We start from the raw sequence: 22500 nt of genomic DNA, 5'->3' as shown, positions 1-22500 counted from the left end.
TCTGTAGTTGTTGTGGAGTTACACTGATCATCTCATCATCATGTTTAACTTCTCCACAAGTGTCCACAGTTCCTGAGGTGTTTATAAGACAGCGGTGACATGTTCTGGTCAATAGTGTTCAGTGCTCGTCTGAGCTCAACCACAGAACAGCTTCAGGCTTTGCTGGATCTTCATCATTGCATTAGAACTGGTCTCTGTTGTCGCTTGTGGAACCAAATGTCGGCTGGTGTGTGTAAACGTGCAGATTAAGGGCCGGTAATATTATAATAAGATCCTCTTCATACGTCAGAAGGAGAGCGAAATGTGATCATCTTATTTTCTGACATGCTTGCAGAGAAAGGCTCACCAAAAAGGCTCACTTTTCACGTTTACTGGGTTGGTACTTACACACAGAAAAAGTCAGATTTTCATGATATGTCCCCTTTAATGCAAATTCAGTCAGTAGATCATGGGTTCGATTCTCAGGGAATGTCAATCTCACCTCTCTGTTGTGTTTCTCTCTCAGAGCTACAAGCAGCCGTCTGCGTTCATCGTTACCCAGCATCCTTTGCCGAACACAGTGAAGGATTTCTGGCGGCTGGTTCTGGACTATCACTGCACGTCTATCGTCATGCTGAACGACGTGGATCCCGCTCAGGTCAGTCTGAACATCTGGATGATAAACATGCAGAATGATTTCCAGAGAATACGGTATGCTTGTCAAAAGCATCTGATTGGTTCACTCTAAAAAACACTGGGTTTTTAACCAAATTGGGTTGTTTTTAACCCAAGGGCTGGGTAAATATAGGACAGAACACATGTTGGGTTAATTTTACCCAGCAAATTGGGTTGTTTATTTAATCCCTGCATACTGGGTTAATACATTTTTACCATAGTACTAGCTTCTTTTTTTCTTCTTTTTTTTCTTCATACATGAATTAATGTTTACGTATTAACTTAAATCCTCTAAACTTTTTTAAATAAATACTCCACACAACCACTGGTTTGCATGATAATTCCTTAATTTTTTTATCATATTTTACAGTATAGCATATTTTATATAGTTTTAAATACATATTGCATACATTTAAGCTCGTTTAACAAATATTAGAAGTAAAAATTAAACGTTTAGAAGTAATTCGAGTGTAATTGACCAGTCTCTGTTGTGCCGTTTCCACGGTAACGCACTGGATCTCGTGCCGGAGCTCGTGTCGTGTTCAGCGGAGGAACTTCTAACTTCAGACCGCCGCCCTGCGCTTCACTCGTAGCAGAAATATGCTGTGACTCCATAACCTGCCCATAAACAATCAGTGTACAGTTCTGACAACATGTTTTATCATCCTAAGTATTTATATTCTGTATCTTTTTTTTATTTAATCATAAAATGTCATGCAAGGCATCAGGCGTTTCCATCACACGAAAAGATTCACGCGACACTCGTGACTCACATCACACCCCTGTATGTTGCTTTGCCTAAAATTAAATGATATACAGAACAAAAGCGTATTTATAGATAAAATAAAATGTACACAAACCTGTATTTTACCCAAAGACATGCACCAATTTGACGGAGCTACACTGCTCTCTCCTGATAAATAACTCAATCCCTGTGTTGTTATGTCTGACCCAGGATCTGGGTTACACAAAAACTACCCAAACACTGGGTTGTTACGTCTGACACAGGATCTGGGTTACACAAAAACTACCCAAACTCTGGGTTGTTACGTCTGACACAGGATCTGGGTTACACAAAAACTACTCAAACACTGGGTTGTTACGTCTGACTCATGTAACGAATACGACTCTGGGTAAATATGAATTAGCTCAAGAATATGGGGAATCTTGGGAATATTAATATTTATGACTCATGGTCATAATTCATAAGTCGCATGTACATTTATTTTATCAATTATCGAGAATACCTTGTCCTGTAACTGGTTTGACCAACCTTTAACTCGGCCAGCGAGTAGATGCAAGGTCAGTACAGTTAAGAAGGGGTATTCACAAACTCCACTAAAGTTCAGGTTCTGGCCACGAACATTAAACTTTATTGAGTTTATTAATTAAAACTACTGAATGTAGTCTAATATCGAGCTTGTAGCTTAAGATCTTTTGTTTCATTGACTTTAGAATGGTGGGCTTTCAAATACAGAGACAGTGAAAAGTATTTATGAATTTTAATAAATGCAAAACTAGAGATTATATGAGTTACGAATATAAACGTACGTAAAAATACAAAACAATAAAACAAACACACATTTAACCAAACAAGAAAATACGTGATCAGGATAACATGAAATGAAAGAAAGAAATAAAAGAGAATAAAGAGAAGAGAAAAGTTAGTAATTATTACATACAGAAACCTAAGTTCGCGAGACAACCTGGAAAGCAGTTTTATCAACTCAATATACTTGCGATTTTGTCTTTTGTTCGGGTGATGCTGAAACTGGCAGGACAGCGCGGATGGTGTCCTGTTTCTGTTGCGTCTTCAGGTGCCGCGAAGTTTAAAGGCTCACTGGATGTAACTTTACCGAGAAAGTTCGTCTTCCGTGCGGAAGAGGCCAGAAATCTTGGTTTCTAAGGCAGCAGGCTTTTACATGGCACGGGGGTTTGTGTCCCAGAGGCCACGGCGAGGCCTGTTCAGCTGGTTGCCATGGAGCTGCGCTACACGTGGATGAGGTCCGGGATGAGGGCGACCGGAGAAGAGAGGAAGTGGAATCAGCGGGGTCGAAGAAGGAAGAGCAGGAATCAGAGAAGAGCGAAGGGAAGCATGATATTTTGAAGGGGCCAAAACTCACGCCCTCTCATGGACGTGGGCCAACCGTCTTTAACAACGGATCGGGCACACCTCCTGACGTTTCGAGATCTATACCCCCCTTCCTCTTAGAAATTGGAACGATAGATTCGTTCGTAACATTAATATCACTGGTATTAATAAAACAATGCATCCTCTGATATGTTGCGTTAAACATTCGAGACCGTTGGGATCTCTGGAACAAGACGATACCATGAATGGCACTGCTATGACATAATGACACACAGATACACGATTATAGTCACATCACATTGATTACAAACCAATAAAGTTATATAGGCATAATGTTTGGGACAAGGGATCATGCACCCATCAAGAAAATACATTTTAAACATTGTACCAAATGATTTTGATCACACGTGGTAGGATCCATGTGTGTTTCTGTGTGTGTGTGTGTGTGTGTGTGTGTGTGTGACCAGGACTGAGAGTTCACGCTGCCGCTGAACTTTTGCTCTCTTGCCTATGTGTGTGTGTGTGTTTGGTTTGATGAGATCATTAGCCAGCGCATCTGGCCAGACAAAGTCTTGTTGTTTTCTGACGTATAAATCAGTGTTTAAGTGTAAATCAGTGTCTAAGAATATCCCTAGGGGATCTGCGTAATCTCAGACATTGTGGCGCCTTGCGCTCGTGGCTTCCCGTGTAAACTCATAAAAGAGGTGTCTATAGACAGCCATCAATGAGTTACTTGAGCTGATAGATGCCATCTGTTGTTTGTAGACAGTTCAAGAAGGACAGAGTTCGTTTGTTGGTAATTTCAGTAATTTAAATATATATAGAGAGAGAGCTGGTAATCTGGCCATCTTCTTTGCGTTACACTCAGGATCTGGGTTACACAAAAACTACCCAAACACTGGGTTGTTACGTCTGACACAGGATCTGGGTTACACAAAAACTACCCAAACTCTGGGTTGTTACGTCTGACCCAGGATCTGGGTTACACAAAAACTACCCAAACACTGGGTTGTTACGTCTGACACAGGATCTGGGTTACACAAAAACTACTCAAACACTGGGTTGTTACGTCTGACCCAGGATCTGGGTTACACAAAAACTACCCAAACACTGGGTTGTTACGTCTGTCCCAGGATCTGGGTTACACAAAAACTACCCAAACACTGGGTTGTTACGTCTGTCCCAGGATCTGGGTTACACAAAAACTACCCAAACACTGGGTTGTTACGTCTGACACAGGATCTGGGTTACACAAAAACTACCCAAACTCTGGGTTGTTACGTCTGATCCAGGATCTGGGTTACACAAAAACTACCCAAACTCTGGGTTGTTACGTCTGACTCAGGATCTGGGTTACACAAAAACTACCCAAACTCTGGGTTGTTACGTCTGATCCAGGATCTGGGTTACACAAAAACTACCCAAACTCTGGGTTGTTACGTCTGACTCAGGATCTGGGTTACACAAAAACTACCCAAACTCTGGGTTGTTACGTCTGATCCAGGATCTGGGTTACACAAAAACTACCCAAACTCTGGGTTGTTACGTCTGATCCAGGATCTGGGTTACACAAAAACTACCCAAACACTGGGTTGTTACGTCTGACTCAGGATCTGGGTTACACAAAAACTACCCAAACACTGGGTTGTTACGTCTGATCCAGGATCTGGGTTACACAAAAACTACCCAAACTCTGGGTTGTTACGTCTGATCCAGGATCTGGGTTACACAAAAACTACCCAAACTCTGGGTTGTTACGTCTGATCCAGGATCTGGGTTACACAAAAACTACCCAAACTCTGGGTTGTTACGTCTGATCCAGGATCTGGGTTACACAAAAACTACCCAAACACTGGGTTGTTACGTCTGACCCAGGATCTGGGTTACACAAAAACTACCCAAACTCTGGGTTGTTACGTCTGACTCAGGATCTGGGTTACACAAAAACTACCCGAACACTGGGTTGTTACGTCTGACCCAGGATCTGGGTTACACAAAAACTACCCAAACACTGGGTTGTTACGTCTGACTCAGGATCTGGTTTACACAAAAACTACCCAAACACTGGGTTGTTACGTCTGACCCAGGATCTGGGTTACACAAACACTACCCAAACACTGGGTTGTTACGTCTGTCCCAGGATCTGGGTAACACAAACACTACCCAAACACTGGGTTGTTACGTCTGTCCCAGGATCTGGGTTACACAAAAACTACCCAAACACTGGGTTGTTACGTCTGACTCAGGATCTGGGTTACACAAAAACTACTCAAACACTGGGTTGTTACGTCTGACCCAGGATCTGGGTAACACTAGAAACTACCCAAACACTGGGTTGTTACGTCTGATCCAGGAACTGGGTTACACAAAAACTACTCAAACACTGGGTTGGTACGTCTTATCCAGGATCTGGGTAACACAAAAACTACCCAAACACTGGGTTGTTACGTCTGACCCAGGATCTGGGTTACACAAAAACTACTCAAACACTGGGTTGTTACGTCTGATCCAGGATCTGGGTTACACAAACACTACCCAAACACTGGGTTGTTACGTCTGACCCAGGATCTGTGTTACACAAAAACTACCCAAACTCTGGGTTGTTACGTCTGATCCAGGATCTGGGTTACACAAAAACTACCCAAACACTGGGTTGTTACGTCTGACCCAGGATCTGGGTTACACAAAAACTACCCAAACTCTGGGTTGTTACGTCTGACTCAGGATCTGGGTTACACAAAAACTACCCAAACACTGGGTTGTTACGTCTGACCCAGGATCTGGGTTACACAAAAACTACCCAAACACTGGGTTGTTACGTCTGACTCAGGATCTGGTTTACACAAAAACTACCCAAACACTGGGTTGTTACGTCTGACCCAGGATCTGGGTTACACAAACACTACCCAAACACTGGGTTGTTACGTCTGACCCAGGATCTGGGTTACACAAACACTACCCAAACACTGGGTTGTTACGTCTGACTCAGGATCTGGGTTACACAAAAACTACCCAAACACTGGGTTGTTACGTCTGATCCAGGATCTGGGTAACACTAGAAACTACCCAAACACTGAGTTGTTACGTCTGATCCAGGAACTGGGTTACACAAAAACTACTCAAACACTGGGTTGGTACGTCTTATCCAGGATCTGGGTAACACAAAAACTACCCAAACACTGGGTTGTTACGTCTGACCCAGGATCTGGGTTACACAAAAACTACTCAAACACTGGGTTGTTACGTCTGACCCAGGATCTGGGTTACACAAAAACTACTCAAACACTGGGTTGTTACGTCTGACCCAGGATCTGGGTAACACAAAAACTACTCAAACACTGGGTTGTTACGTCTGACCCAGGATCTGGGTTACACAAAAACTACTCAAACACTGGGTTGTTACGTCTGACACAGGATCTGGGTTACACAAAAACTACTCAAACACTGGGTTGTTACGTCTGACCCAGGATCTGGGTAACACAAAAACTACTCAAACACTGGGTTGTTACGTCTGATCCAGGATCTGGGTTACACAAAAACTACCCAAACTCTGGGTTGTTACGTCTGATCCAGGATCTGGGTTACACAAAAACTACCCAAACACTGGGTTGTTACGTCTGACCCAGGATCTGGGTTACACAAAAACTACCCAAACTCTGGGTTGTTACGTCTGACTCAGGATCTGGGTTACACAAAAACTACCCAAACACTGGGTTGTTACGTCTGACCCAGGATCTGGGTTACACAAAAACTACCCAAACACTGGGTTGTTACGTCTGACTCAGGATCTGGTTTACACAAAAACTACCCAAACACTGGGTTGTTACGTCTGACCCAGGATCTGGGTTACACAAACACTACCCAAACACTGGGTTGTTACGTCTGTCCCAGGATCTGGGTAACACAAACACTACCCAAACACTGGGTTGTTACGTCTGTCCCAGGATCTGGGTTACACAAAAACTACCCAAACACTGGGTTGTTACGTCTGACTCAGGATCTGGGTTACACAAAAACTTCTCAAACACTGGGTTGTTACGTCTGACCCAGGATCTGGGTAACACTAGAAACTACCCAAACACTGGGTTGTTACGTCTGATCCAGGAACTGGGTTACACAAAAACTACTCAAACACTGGGTTGGTACGTCTTATCCAGGATCTGGGTAACACAAAAACTACCCAAACACTGGGTTGTTACGTCTGACTCAGGATCTGGGTAACACAAAAACTACCCAAACACTGGGTTGTTACGTCTGACCCAGGATCTGGGTTACACAAAAACTACTCAAACACTGGGTTGTTACGTCTGACCCAGGATCTGGGTAACACAAAAACTACTCAAACACTGGGTTGTTACGTCTGACCCAGGATCTGGGTTACACAAAAACTACTCAAACACTGGGTTGTTACGTCTGACACAGGATCTGGGTTACACAAAAACTACTCAAACACTGGGTTGTTACGTCTGACCCAGGATCTGGGTAACACAAAAACTACTCAAACACTGGGTTGTTACGTCTGATCCAGGATCTGGGTTACACAAAAACTACCCAAACTCTGGGTTGTTACGTCTGATCCAGGATCTGGGTTACACAAAAACTACCCAAACACTGGGTTGTTACGTCTGACCCAGGATCTGGGTTACACAAAAACTACCCAAACTCTGGGTTGTTACGTCTGACTCAGGATCTGGGTTACACAAAAACTACCCAAACACTGGGTTGTTACGTCTGACCCAGGATCTGGGTTACACAAAAACTACCCAAACACTGGGTTGTTACGTCTGACTCAGGATCTGGTTTACACAAAAACTACCCAAACACTGGGTTGTTACGTCTGACCCAGGATCTGGGTTACACAAACACTACCCAAACACTGGGTTGTTACGTCTGTCCCAGGATCTGGGTAACACAAACACTACCCAAACACTGGGTTGTTACGTCTGTCCCAGGATCTGGGTTACACAAAAACTACCCAAACACTGGGTTGTTACGTCTGACTCAGGATCTGGGTTACACAAAAACTTCTCAAACACTGGGTTGTTACGTCTGACCCAGGATCTGGGTAACACTAGAAACTACCCAAACACTGGGTTGTTACGTCTGATCCAGGAACTGGGTTACACAAAAACTACTCAAACACTGGGTTGGTACGTCTTATCCAGGATCTGGGTAACACAAAAACTACCCAAACACTGGGTTGTTACGTCTGACCCAGGATCTGGGTTACACAAAAACTACTCAAACACTGGGTTGTTACGTCTGACCCAGGATCTGGGTTACACAAAAACTACTCAAACACTGGGTTGTTACGTCTGATCCAGGATCTGGGTTACACAAACACTACCCAAACACTGGGTTGTTACGTCTGACCCAGGATCTGTGTTACACAAAAACTACTCAAACACTGGGTTGTTACGTCTGATCCAGGATCTGGGTTACACAAAAACTACCCAAACACTGGGTTGTTACGTCTGACCCAGGATCTGGGTTACACAAACACTACCCAAACACTGGGTTGTTACGTCTGACTCAGGATCTGGGTTACACAAAAACTACCCAAACACTGGGTTTGTTACGTCTGATCCAGGATCTGGGTAACACTAGAAACTACCCAAACACTGAGTTGTTACGTCTGATCCAGGAACTGGGTTACACAAAAACTACTCAAACACTGGGTTGGTACGTCTTATCCAGGATCTGGGTAACACAAAAACTACCCAAACACTGGGTTGTTACGTCTGACCCAGGATCTGGGTTACACAAAAACTACTCAAACACTGGGTTGTTACGTCTGACCCAGGATCTGGGTTACACAAAAACTACTCAAACACTGGGTTGTTACGTCTGACCCAGGATCTGGGTAACACAAAAACTACTCAAACACTGGGTTGTTACGTCTGACCCAGGATCTGGGTTACACAAAAACTACTCAAACACTGGGTTGTTACGTCTGATCCAGGATCTGGGTTACACAAACACTACCCAAACACTGGGTTGTTACGTCTGACCCAGGATCTGTGTTACACAAAAACTACTCAAACACTGGGTTGTTACGTCTGATCCAGGATCTGGGTTACACAAAAACTACCCTAACACTGGGTTGTTACGTCTGACCCAGGATCTGGGTTACACAAACACTACCCAAACACTGGGTTGTTACGTCTGATCCAGGATCTGGGTTACACAAAAACTACCCAAACACTGGGTTGTTACGTCTGACCCAGGATCTGGGTTACACAAAAACTACCCAAACACTGGGTTGTTACGTCTGACCCAGGATCTGTGTTACACAAAAACTACTCAAACACTGGGTTGTTACGTCTGACCCAGGATCTGTGTTACACAAAAACTACTCAAACACTGGGTTGTTACGTCTGATCCAGGATCTGGGTTACACAAAAACTACCCTAACACTGGGTTGTTACGTCTGACCCAGGATCTGGGTTACACAAACACTACCCAAACACTGGGTTGTTACGTCTGACTCAGGATCTGGGTTACACAAAAACTACCCAAACACTGGGTTGTTACGTCTGACCCAGGATCTGGGTTACACAAAAACTACCCAAACACTGGGTTGTTACGTCTGACCCAGGATCTGGGTTACACAAAAACTACCCAAACACTGAAAAAATAACCCAAGAATTTGACCCAAAAGGCTCAACCCAGGATTTGGGTTGAAAAAATAACCCAAGATTTTTTAGAATGAGTTTTTAAGACGGGCTCTGTTGAGGAGCGAGGGATGGTGGGCCGTGAGGAAGTATTCTGACAGAATGATAAATAATGAACGGTGACGGGTCGCTCACAGAGGGAAGTGTGTGTGTGTGAGACAGTGATTGAGATTCATGTGTGTGTCTGTAGGGACGGAAGCCTCGGGCTCTGTCAGAACAGCCCCGGATCAAAGCGCATGAGAGTCTAAAGCCCATAAAGCCCTCAGCAAACACACACACACACACACAGATCCGCCTCACACTCATCCTGTGTTTGCTCTTAACTGACCTCAGAGTGATCAGAAGAACCAACATTTCACACACACTCCACATTCAACATGTGTAAGAAGTGCAGCATCAAATAATCAAGGCATGTTTTTTACACAAAAGGAACATATTTAATAGTTCTCATTTATATGCACCAATACGTTGTCATAACGGTGTTTACCTACAGATATTTACACTAAACATTTTAATGCATGAAAAAACATATGAACAATTATTATTCAGAGATTTGAATAGATTCATTGAGTCGGGCAGTTTGAACTGATTCTCTGAAATGAAGCAAACTTACCGACTCTCTTTCTGCTGAAGGTTAAAAGAAAGACTGTATTCTCTCATTTTCATTTGTATGCACCATATAACAAAATATATTCGTAAACGGCATCACCTAATGATATTTATACTTAACATTTTAGTACATTAGGACACTGACACATGAACATTAATGACATTTTGTTTATGCACCTGTATAACAATATCAAATCAAATCAAGTATATTTGTATAGCGCTTTTCACAATACAGATTGTATCAAAGCAGCTTCACAGTATTAAATTAAAATAAAATAATACAACAAGGTTTGTTTCTAGTGGAATTTATTGATTGATAAAATAAAATTAAATATCCCCAAAATATCCCCAACTGAGCAAGCCAAAGGCAACAGTGGCAAGGAACCGAAAAAACTCCATCAAGTGACCTAATGGTGTCCTAAAACTCCATCAGGTGACCTAATGGAGAAAAAAAAACCTTGGGAGAACCCAGGCTCAGTCGGGGCCAGTTCTCCTCTGGCATTTATGAACTAGAGGCCGGATTGTAGTTTGAACTGTAAGATTAAAAATATTATATGAATGCCTGGCCGAAAAGATGCGTCTTTAATCTAGTTTTAAACTGGGAGAGCGAGTCCGAGCAACGAACAGTATCAGGAAGACTATTCCAGAGTTTTGGAGCTAAATGTGAAAATGCTCTCCCTCCTTTGGTGGATCTGGATATCCTAGGTATGACCAAAAGCCTTGAATTTATTGATCTTAAAGAGCGCGATGGATTATAGGGCGATAGAAGATCCGTTAAATAGACTGGAGCTAAGCCGTTTAGGGCTTTATAAGTCAGTAGCAATACCTTATAATTAATATGGAACTTTATAGGTAACCAATGCAGTGATGATAAAATCGGTGTTATATGATCATATTTTCTTGATCTAGTAAGAACTCTAGCGGCTGCATTTTGGACTAACTGTAGCTTGTTTATTGAGGATGCAGGACAACCGGCTAATAAAGCATTACAGTAATCTAGTCTCGAGGTCATGAATGCATGAACTAATTTTTCTGCATCAGAAACTGATAGCATATTACGTAGCTTAGCAATGTTTCTAAGGTGGAAAAAGGCTGTTTTTGTAACATATGAAATACGATTTTCAAAAGACAGGTTGCAGTCTAGTATAACACCCAGGTCTTTTACTGTAGAGGATAAAGTAACAGGACATCCTACTATGTTAAAGTTGTAGTGTGAGAGGTTCTGTGGGCGGTTTTTTGAACCGATGATTAGTACCTCTGTCTTGTCTGGATTTAATAAAAGAAAATTACGCGTCATCCAATCTTTTATATCTTTAACACACTCTGTCAATTTGGATAATTTAGCGTTTTCATCCGGCCGTGATGAAATATATATTTGAGTGTCATCAGCATAACAATGGAAACTAATTCCATGTTTCCTTATAATATTTCCAAGTGGCAGCATATATATTGAGAATAATAGAGGGCCTAACACAGATCCCTGCGGCACTCCATAGTTTACTGGAATTATGATCGATTTTTCTCCATTCAAATAGACAAAATGGTAGCGGTCAGATAAGTATGATCTGAACCAGCTTAATGCTTGTCCTTGAACACCAGTATAATTTTGTAGTCGATCTAAGAGTATTGTGTGATCTATAGTATCGAACGCAGCACTTAGATCAAGTAAAACTAGTATTGAGATACAGCCTTGGTCAGAAGCTAAAAGTAAATCATTTGTGATTTTAACGAGCGCAGTTTCAGTGCTATGATGAGGTCTGAATCCTGACTGAAATCCTGACTGAAAATATCAATATTCGTGAGAAGTGGATGTTTTTGGTGAGCAGACACACACACACACACACACACACTTTAAACGCCGAGCGAGACGATGTATCACACACCACAGATGAACACAAACTCCTTTTCATCACGCATTCCTTCACAAACGCTACACAATGGCAGCAAGAGAGTGAGGATGATGGGAGATTTGAATGGATAATAAACATGAATGGTGTACACACATAAACACACACACACACTCATACAGGGACACACACACTCACACTCAAAGTGTCTGTCAATTCATTTTCAATGTTGTTTATAGTGCTGGGAAGATTTGTTTGTGCATGTAACAGAAATAAAAGAGCAGAGAAGTGCTTACACTGATCCGTGTGTGTGTGTGTGTGTGTGTGTAGTTGTGTCCACAGTACTGGCCTGAGAATGGTGTGCATCGGCACGGGCCGCTGCAGGTCGAGTTCGTCTCCGCTGATCTGGAGGAGGACATTATCAGCAGGATCTTCCGCATATACAACGCTGCACGGGTGTGTGACCATCACACACACACACACACACACACACACTCACACACACACACACACACTGAGCTGAGCATTGACTTCCTGTGTGTCAGTTAATCTGCTTAAAATGTCAGAATCCACACCTGTAACATCAGATTAACTGATGCAGAATTAACCAGTGACCCAATCCGCATGACCTCAGTGACCCCTGACCTCAGTGACCCCTGACCCCTGACCTCAACATGACCCGCACACAGTCACCTCTCATTTATCATGACATCAGTGCAGTAATTGTGGAGGACATTGTTTACCATGATAAACTATTTGTACGCAACACTCCTTCCCACTTCTGACAAAACGCTCGACCAATCACAACACACTGCTCCAGCCGACCAATCAGAGCACAGTGTGCTTTTTAGAAGGAGGGGCTTCATAGAGACAGGAAGTAAACAGAGCGTTACTGACAGACTGGGAAGAGAGGAGCCGCAACAATGGAGAATATGAGGAGAATAATCAACATTCAAGCAGGAAAACCTGTTCTAGTAGAGAAACAACATCACGACTGTTTGTGTGTGTGTGTGTGTGTGTGTGTGTGTGTGTGTCTGTGTGTGTCTGTGTGTGTGTGTGTGTGTGTGTGTGTGTGTGTGTGTGTCTGTGTGTGTCTGTGTGTGTGTGTGTGTCTGTGTGTGTGTGTGTGTGTGTGTGTGTGTGTGTGTGTGTGTTTCAGCCTCAGGACGGGTACCGGATGGTCCAGCAGTTCCAGTTTCTGGGCTGGCCGATGTATCGGGACACTCCCGTCTCCAAGCGCTCGTTCCTCAAGCTCATCCATCAGGTGGACAAGTGGCAGGAGGAGTACGACGGAGGAGAGGGCCGAACCGTCGTTCACTGTCTGTGAGTGAGATACTCGTGTGTGCTGTTCCTTTAACAACATAAACACACAACAGAACTGAGAAACAGCAGCTCAGATCGCTTTAAATCTTCAGCTTTACAGTATTAAACATGAACAACAGTGTCAGCTTCAGTTTCTGCTATAAAGCGTCTCTCGGTGTGTTCATGATCATGTGACCTCGACCGACTGAACAGAAGACATGAAGATTTACACCTCAAAGAGGGCGGGGCCTCAGAGACACGCCCACTTATTACATCATCATCACATTTAGTTCGAAATTACGTTCTTCGATTTCTCTTGAAGTAAATCGTAAACTCGTGAGGCTCCGAGAGCACAAAGAATCAGAAGTTTATGAAGTGAATCTGAGGAGATTAAACTCACCGTTTATGTGACAGAAATTATAGTTAAAACCAAAAAAAAAAATCATATAGTGAATCAATTGTAGCTGAAACTGGATGGAATAATATATAGTAGAATAGCAAAAAAAACACACACACATCTACTCAAGTTTGACTCACACACAAAAAAAATATTTTTATTTGAAATGATTTATTTATTATAGTTTTACGATTTAATTAAAATTTAGTAAGCATTTAATTTAGATTTTTTTGTACATGTTCATGATTTAATTCGTTTTATTCAGCTTACTTTTATTTTATAATCATTTACTTTCACTTTATATTTCTATGATTTAATCGACTGATTGACCCAATCTTGCAAACATGCAAAAATATTGCAAAAATATCATTAATTCTGATATTTTCCTGTTTATTACTGTGAAGCTGCTGTGAAACGATCATATGTAAATGTGATATAATAATATAAACTAGAAAAACAAAAGTCCCGCACACATCTACTCGAGCTTTTTTTTAAAAAGATGTATTTATTGTAATTTTTTTGATTTAATTCATTTTAATAAGCATTTTATACATCACTGTATATTTTTATGATTTAATTGAAACATGAAACATGAACTAAACTTTTACTCCTGATTAATAAAAGACTGCATTAAATTTAACAGATGAGAAGTTAATAATAACTCTATGATCTTCTGTACTGCTGTTTTAAAGCTGAATCTGAGTTTGTCTCATATCTGAAGTTTGCATCATTGATTCTGTTTATATTTCTGCAAATTCAGATTTGAAACTATTCACAAACTACTCAGAAACTTTTTCCATCACTGATTCTGTTTATTACTGTGAAGCTTCTGTAGAAATAGAGAAATAAAGGCTCCAGCCTGTCGTGAAAACACACGTGTGTGTCGAACACAATCCCCCATAATCCTCTCTGATCACACACTCCCATCACATCTGAAGTGTTTGATGGACTTCATCTGATGTGAAGAGAAACTCCGCCATCTAGTGGCCGAACACATTCACTGCACTTCAAATCATACATTCACACAACATTATATAAAATATTTCCATTATTAGATTGAACGGCTTCACCATACCAATAGAAAGTTCAAAAGAACCGCATTTATTTTAAATAGAATCTGTTGTAACATTATAAATGTCTTTAATCTCACTTATAATCATGTTTTTCTTTCTCACCCCACATTTATCAACGGAAATGCCTCACAAAAATGTTTCTACATGTTTTCCAACTGTTTTCAACACTGATAATAATCATAAATGTTTCTTGAGCATCAAATCATCATATTAGAATGATTTCTGAAGGATCATGTGACACTGAAGACTGGAGTAATGATGCTGAAAATTCAGCTTTGATCACAGGAATAAATTACACTTTACTATATATTCACATAGAAAACAGATGATTTACATTGGAATAATATTTCATCATTTTTACAGTATTTTTGATCATATAAACACAGCTCTGGTGAGAAGAAGAGACTCTTTCAGAAGCATTAAATCATAATTATTCCAAACGTTTGAGCGCTAGTGTCTCTGTATTATTTAAAATGTTTGACTTCAGTTTTCGCTACAGTTCTCCTGATCCAATGTCACTCTCTTTACAAGAACGTTTTCTGCCAAAGTCACTCCAGTTATTGTTGCTGTTGTAAAGACGTAATACATTAATGTGTGTCTGAAACCCAGTTTAAGCACTTCGGCACAAACCATGTTAAACCCACAGATGAACAGGTTTAACTCTCCAGCTCCTGAACTCCAGCGGCTCCTACAAGTGTTTCATATTTAAGATGTTATAATGTTTTTGAAAGAAGTCTGATCACCAAGGCTGATCAAAAATACCTTAAAGGGGTGCTATAATGCGCTATTCACAAGATGTAAAATAAGTCTCTGATGTCCCCAGAGTGTGTGTGTGAAGTTTTAGCTCAAAATACCCCACAGATATTTTTATATAACATGTTAAAATCGTCACTTTTTGAGGGTGAGAGAAAACGCACCGTTTTGTGTGTGTTCCTTTAAATGCAAATGAGCTGCTGCTCCCGGCACAGGGGGCGGAGCTTCAACAGCTTGCACTCACATACACATGCACTGAAAATTTCTAAAACTTTTAGCCTTTTATGTTCAAACCGGAGTCAGACAATGATGGAGAGACTCGAGAAGAAGTGACAACATGTAGAAGCAACAGGACATTTCTGAATGGTTAGTTGATGAATTTATGAAGCTGATGTGTAGTTATCTTCTAGTCATTGATTAGCATATTCTGTCTTGATAATCTATAAATCGTGTTCAGGGGGCGGGATTTATGTAAATTTAAGGGTTTGTGATGTCACTAACCCGGGAGGAATGTGGTGTAGTCTCTACCAGCCGTTTGTTGTAGTCCTTAAAAAGCGATTTCTGTAAAAGCAAATATCTCCCTTTGCTTTGAACTTTGAGCGTTGTAACTTTGCAGATGTTGTTTATGCTCAAACAGCAACATTACACACTAACTACAGTTAGAAAAGTCAAATCATAATCAACCACCCCTTTAAAAACAGTGAAATATTATTCTAATGTAAATCATCTGTTTTCGATGTGAATATACAGTAAAGTGTAATTTATTCCTGTGTTTATTCAGCATCATTACTCCAGTCTTCAGTGTCACATGATCCTTCAGAAATCAGTATAATATGAGGATTTGATGATCAAGAATCATTTATGATTATTATCAGTGTTGAAAACAGTTGAGCTGCTTTCCACAAAAACACAAACACTTATTTGAATGAATTTTTCTTTATGAATGTGTGTGTGTGTGTGTGTGTGTGTGTGTGTGTGTGTGTGTGTGTGTGTGTGTCAGGAACGGCGGCGGTCGCAGTGGGACGTTCTGTGCCATCAGTATCGTGAGTGAGATGCTTCGACACCAGCGATCCGTTGACGTGTTTCACGCCGTCAAAACCCTGCGCAACAACAAGCCCAACATGGTGGACCTCCTGGTACAGTTCAATCCACTGATCTAACAATAACATGAGAACTGATTTAAATATTTTCACCCCAGCTGTAACAGCGATAAAGTTTAACACTAATGACAGACGGCAGGTTTATTACGCACTGTCACTTTAAGACCGAATGTGGGGATCCAACACACTGATACGCGTCTGTGTGAGTCGCTTACTGATTCCCTCATGTCACGATCCGACACAGATCACGATACTGAACTCACGATACCATATTATTGCGATACTCCAAGACATATGATAAAAGATTAACAAAATATGCACTGTTGATTAAAATGCTAAGTTTGATATTACATTGTGTGTGAATGAATAGACTCGGACTTGGTGCTGAAACCCAAAGCAGGACAATAGAGACACCAGAATAACAATATTCATGATTCTGAAGATGAAAATACAGAATTATTATAGACGAATACGCTTGAACTAATGAACTAATAAAATAATGTCGGCCACTTTTTACTGGTAACATCAGACATCTGGCATTATCAGGACACACACATATCCCCCATTGCATTATTATACATTATATTCAGCATTATATATAGTAGTTTAATGTAGTACTGACACTAAAACACACAGTCATTATTATTTTGTGTGAACTATCCACGATACATATTGTTGCATTTTTGTATTGCGATATATTGTGACACTCCTATTGTGTTCTACACCTATAGAGCTGGTAAGTCCCGCCCCTTCCTCTAACCCCGCTGGACCGCTAGGCTGAAAAATCGTCAATGCAAGTGAATGTGAGAAAATAATTATTTTCTGGTCCCGTTTGAATTTTGCCATGAATGTGAACATATGTTGTCTGTGAATTTTTAATATAATTTTTCATGTGAAGAATGCTACAATTTATCGGGTAGAAGTTTGATACGGTTAGACTGTGTGAGAGCACTTTGTGGACTACAACTCTTCATTACATCAGACGGGAATCTGAAGAAAGAACAGCCCATTTGGTTTGAATGGTGACATTTGGGTACAGAACACACAGGCATCTCGATCTGTCTCCATAGATTATCGCAGCTTTAGAACCGTGATTTGACAAGTGGAGGGAAATGTGTTATGGGGTGACGTCACATAGGCGACATGTAGTCTTTCTCGTTATGTCTTTTCCACAACTGCTAGCCAAAGAATCATATCATATACTGTCAAACTCGTAACATGGAAAATTATATAAAAAATTCACAGACAACATATGTTCACATTCATGGCACAATTCAAACGGGACCAGAAAATAATTATTTTCTCACATTCACTTGCATTGACGATTTTTCAGCCTGGAGGTCCAGTGGGGTTAGCGGAAGGGGCGGGACTTACCAGCTCTATAGAGTCGCTCTTTGTGGAAGTTAAAAAGCTTCTCCTGTGAGATCAAGTTCATAAATGTTAAATGTCACTGATGATCACATTAACATTATTGCTCATCGTTAGTTCATACATTAACTAATGAACCTTATTGTAAAGTGTTACCAAGATTTGCAAACATTTATTTTTTTGTACTGAAATGTTATGTTTGGATATGCAAATGAGGCATTAGCTAATTAAATATGCACTAATTTGCATACATGTACAGAAATTAATCTGAACATTGGATAAAGCCAGATTCATAATTCCTGTTTGATTTTGTTGATGTGGAGTGTGTGTGTGTGTGTGTGTGTGTGTGTGTGTGTGTGTGACAGTGTGAGACTTTAATTCAAGTCGTTTCATCTCTCTCTCCAGGATCAGTACAAGTTCTGCTATGAAGTGGCGTTGGAGTATCTGAACTCAGGCTAACAGCGCCGAACTCCTGCAGTGTGTGTGTGTGTGTGTGTGTGTGTGTGTACAGTCGGCTTGTATATCTTTAAGATGAAGACTTCATGAAGACTGCGAAGAGAAGATTCCCGTTGAATCCAGTCTTACTCTCAAGCGCTTCGATACACACTTATTTCTGTCTCGTTCTCCAGCACAAATATCTAAACATTCTTAAATCAAGATTCATTTACTGGAGAAGAAGCAAAATTACTGAAGATATTTAAAGTCATCATGATCTCACTCGTATTTTCTCCTCTATTGTGTCGTATATCTGAGAGAAACGCTTCAGGAACGAGAACACATGTGGGCGGGGCTTGATTGTGTCTGTGAGGAATTGATTGGATGGTTGTGGTTTGCTATTGGCTGATCTCATGTGAGTGACAGGTTGCCCCGCCCACATCATCAGAGAAGAGAAGAGATGCTGCAAGAGGAACTTATTCTGATTCAAGATTACCAGGAACATGAAGTTAACACAATAATAATGATGTGCACTGATAAAGCATTCATAATAAACATGGCCATATTCCATAAAACATAAGAGAGGAAGTTGTATAGTTTATAACACTGCAATATTCCAGGAACTGTCCATTTTTGATTGTCAATTTGAGTCTGTGATTAAAACGATCAAATATCTGCCAATGGAGTCAGAAAAATAAACTTAATTCAAAGTCTCCATTTTTAAGCACAAACTCACTTTTTTTTTACACATTTTTGAATGTTTAGATATTTTCGCTGGAAAACAAGACGTTTAAAAAAAACAAAAAAAAGTGTGTTATGCTCTTATCCACCAGAAAGAAGTGTCATTTATTCACACACACTATAAAGTGATTACAAAATTACTGCTGAAATGACCAATCTGACGATCGAGAACCTCATGAATATGCGAGTCTCTAATGAGCCTGATTTGCATATTCATGAGGCGTTTGTGCTGAACAGATTGATGGGATTCTCTGGTCACGAAGTTAATAACACGCGCGCGAGTGTTTGATGAGTGTTACTTTGTCGTGTAAATTGTACAACATTTAAAACATCGTAACATACAAACCCAATCGACCCAAAGCTTCCGGTCGCTCATTCTTTACTCGCTTTCCTTTCCGTCTTATTGTTTGCACGTGTTTTTAATATTGTTTGTTTATACTGTAAATATTTGAGGTGTGCTGTGATATTTATTCCAGACAATCATCTTGTACTGGTTCATATTGTACATGATCAAATATATTGTATGGATCAACAAATGTCTGCCTGTTCATCACTTACAATCTTTCATTTCTAATGTTTTATCCATTGTTAATAAAAATACAGATGTTCACGTCAGCTCAGGTCCGTTACATAATATTATCAGCAGAGACAAATATTGATGTAAATGCAGACATTGACATCAAGTAAGATTAATAATTAATTTAGAACTATTTTAGTTAACTAATAGAACCTTGTAAGGTGTCACTCAAAACTTTATTAAATAACAGTCAAAGACTTTCATCAGTGATAACAAAAATCAAAAAGTTCAAGTTTTGAATGGAAGCTCATTACTGCAAAATAAGAAAATTATGCTTTGGTATATCAAAATTTGGTACATTTTAAAAAAAAAATCATAATTATTAGATTTAAAAGTGTAAAATGGCTCAAAAAGTCATAATTATGACAGTCATGACTTTTTAATCTCATGTCAATTTTGACTTTTTGTCAGAATTTCAACTTTTTAATTTTATAATGATAATTTACATCATAATTTCGACTTATATCATAATTATGATTTACAAAAGCATGTTTTTTGTCTTAAGTGATGGAAATAGTTATTCAAATTATATTAATGATATATTTTCAGTTATATATATTCAATTATTATAATTATATAAAAATTTGGTACATTTTAAAAAGTCATAATTATTAGATTAAAAAGTTGCTATTGTCTTAAAGTCATAATTATGACAGTCATAATTTCGATTTTTTTCATCTCATGATTATGACTCGCATCACAACTTGGACTTATGTCATAATTATGATTTACAAAAGCATGTTTTTTGTCTTAAGTGATGGAAATAGTTATTCAAATTATATCAGTTATATAGTTTCAATTATATATATATATATATATATATATATATTCAATTATTATAATTATATCAAAATTTGACAAATTTTAAAAAGTCATAATTATTTTATTAAAAAGTTAAAATTAACACAAGTCACTTAGATTAAAAGGTTGCTATTGTCTTAAAGTCATAATTATGACTCACATCACAACTTGGATTTATGTCATAATTATGATTTACAAAAGCGTGTTTTTTCTAATGCAGTGTAAATGGGCTTCCAGACGACAGCTCGAAACTGGAGCTCAGAAAGGGTTAAACTTGTGTAGTTGATCTCTAGTGTTGATGAGTGTTGGTCATGTTGGTTCTTCTCCAGTCACGGGAACACAGGGAATATGATCTGATCCAACAAACACAAACACACAGATCATCCAAACGAGGAAAGCAGACGACAAGGATCTAAACAGGAATACCAGAGTAATCTGGAGTTCGAAATCACTATTCCCTACAAATCACTATTCCCTTCATTACTCAACTATTAACAGTTCACTTTACGGAGTGAATGAAAACGAGAGCACACATTTTGTGATCATTCAGATCCGGCCCTGATCCGGCTCACATCCGGTACGCGTGAAATCGGTTCTGGGCCGACACTATGTTGCTGTCTGGGATCTTTTCTAACTGATCCAACTTACATTTTTTGTTAAACGGACAATCAAACCTACGAAAAGTCCCATAGACTTTCATTGAGGGGGTGAAAACTTTTGTACATTTAGACTTAATAGTGTATTTAACCCTATGGTGCTGTTTGCGTGTCGGTCAAAAATGACCAGTTTTCTCAATGAAGTGATTGTACTATATTTTTTATTTAATATTTTGTGGTAATGGTTATATTTATGCAGTAGTTATAATCTATTTATTTACTTTCTGAGCTCAGACATGAAAATGAAATTTCCAACTTAAACTGTTGTAAATCTTGAATGCTTTAGAGCAACAGACTGAAGATTGATCTTTGTTAAAAACGAAACTTTGCAGATTATTGCTGAAGTGGAAATAGTTTTAAAAGGGAGCTTTAAAAAGTTATAAAAAATTACATTTATTGTTATGAAAAATTAACAAAAATACCATTTCCAATTTTTATATGAAATATTTATTTTCCAAACCATGATTTACTCTAAAACTGCAAGAACATCAAAGCCATGAATCTAAACAAACTGTGTTCCAAATCTGAGCCTGATATCTCCAGAAATGATCTTTCAGTGAGATGTTGTTCGGCTGCAGTACCAAACGCTTCCACTAGAGGAAATTCGTCTCATTTTTTGACCGCGAGCAGCACTAGTGACTTATTGTTTTCAGGACCATTTAACCTTTTCAGATCATGTCCATGATTTTTTGTGTGTTTACACAGCAAGTGCCGAAACCTTTACCAAGTTTTGTACCATTCCGATGAAGAAGAAAAAAAATGGAAAAAACTCTAAGGGTCAAAAATGACCGAAGAGCACCAGAAGGTTAAGCTGTCGAACACTAGCAAAGCTTAATGACTATCATGTTAGTTCAATCATGCTAGCGACATGCTAAATCATGTTAACAACATGTTCATTTGTGTTAGCAACATGCTAAAACATGCTGGCAATGTGTTAAATCATGCTATCAATATACAGTACGTTCATTTTGTGGTAAATCATGTAAATCTATGTTAGCTTTGTGGTAAATCATGTTAACAACATGCTAAACATGCTAGCAATATGATAAATCATGTTAGCAAAGCATGTTAGCTTTTGTTAGCAACATGCTAAAACATACTAGCAAAATGTTACATAATGCTAGAAACTAGCTAAATCATGTTAGCAACATGTTAACTTATATTAGCAAAATGTTAAAACATGTTAGCAAAACATGTTAAATAATGCTATCAACATGTTAGCAACATGCTAATTCATGCTAACAACATGTTCAATCATGTTAGCAAACATGCTACCAGACTGTTAAATCATGTTAGCGACATGTTAACTTGTTTAAAATGTGCTAAATCATGCTTAAACATACTAATGATGTATTAAATCATGCTAGCAACAACGTTAAAACATGTTAGTAAAAATGTTTGACTTTCTCTGACTAAAACCT

At 39.4% G+C, this 22500-nt stretch overlaps 1 protein-coding gene across 2 annotated transcripts in view; it reads left to right on the top strand.

Moving 5' to 3' along the window:
* LOC311087636 (receptor-type tyrosine-protein phosphatase mu) overlaps positions 1-19660 on the top strand; it is a 246722-nt gene extending 227062 nt beyond the window's left edge. For both annotated transcript variants that reach the window (XM_084120986.1, XM_084120985.1), the window contains 5 exons: positions 506-637; positions 12207-12332; positions 13036-13199; positions 16402-16537; positions 18275-19660. In XM_084120986.1, coding sequence (XP_083977112.1) covers positions 506-637; positions 12207-12332; positions 13036-13199; positions 16402-16537; positions 18275-18328 — 612 coding nt within the window. In that variant the 3' untranslated portion in view covers positions 18329-19660. The remainder of the gene's footprint in view (positions 1-505; positions 638-12206; positions 12333-13035; positions 13200-16401; positions 16538-18274) is intronic.
* The last annotated feature ends 2840 nt before the right edge of the window (positions 19661-22500 follow it).

Source organism: Abramis brama (assembly GCF_963993115.1).
Source record: "Abramis brama genome assembly, chromosome: 7".
Classification (NCBI taxonomy): Eukaryota; Metazoa; Chordata; class Actinopteri; order Cypriniformes; family Leuciscidae; genus Abramis; species Abramis brama.
Note: the sequence above shows the minus strand (reverse complement) of the source record. Positions and strands in the feature narration are given on the sequence as shown.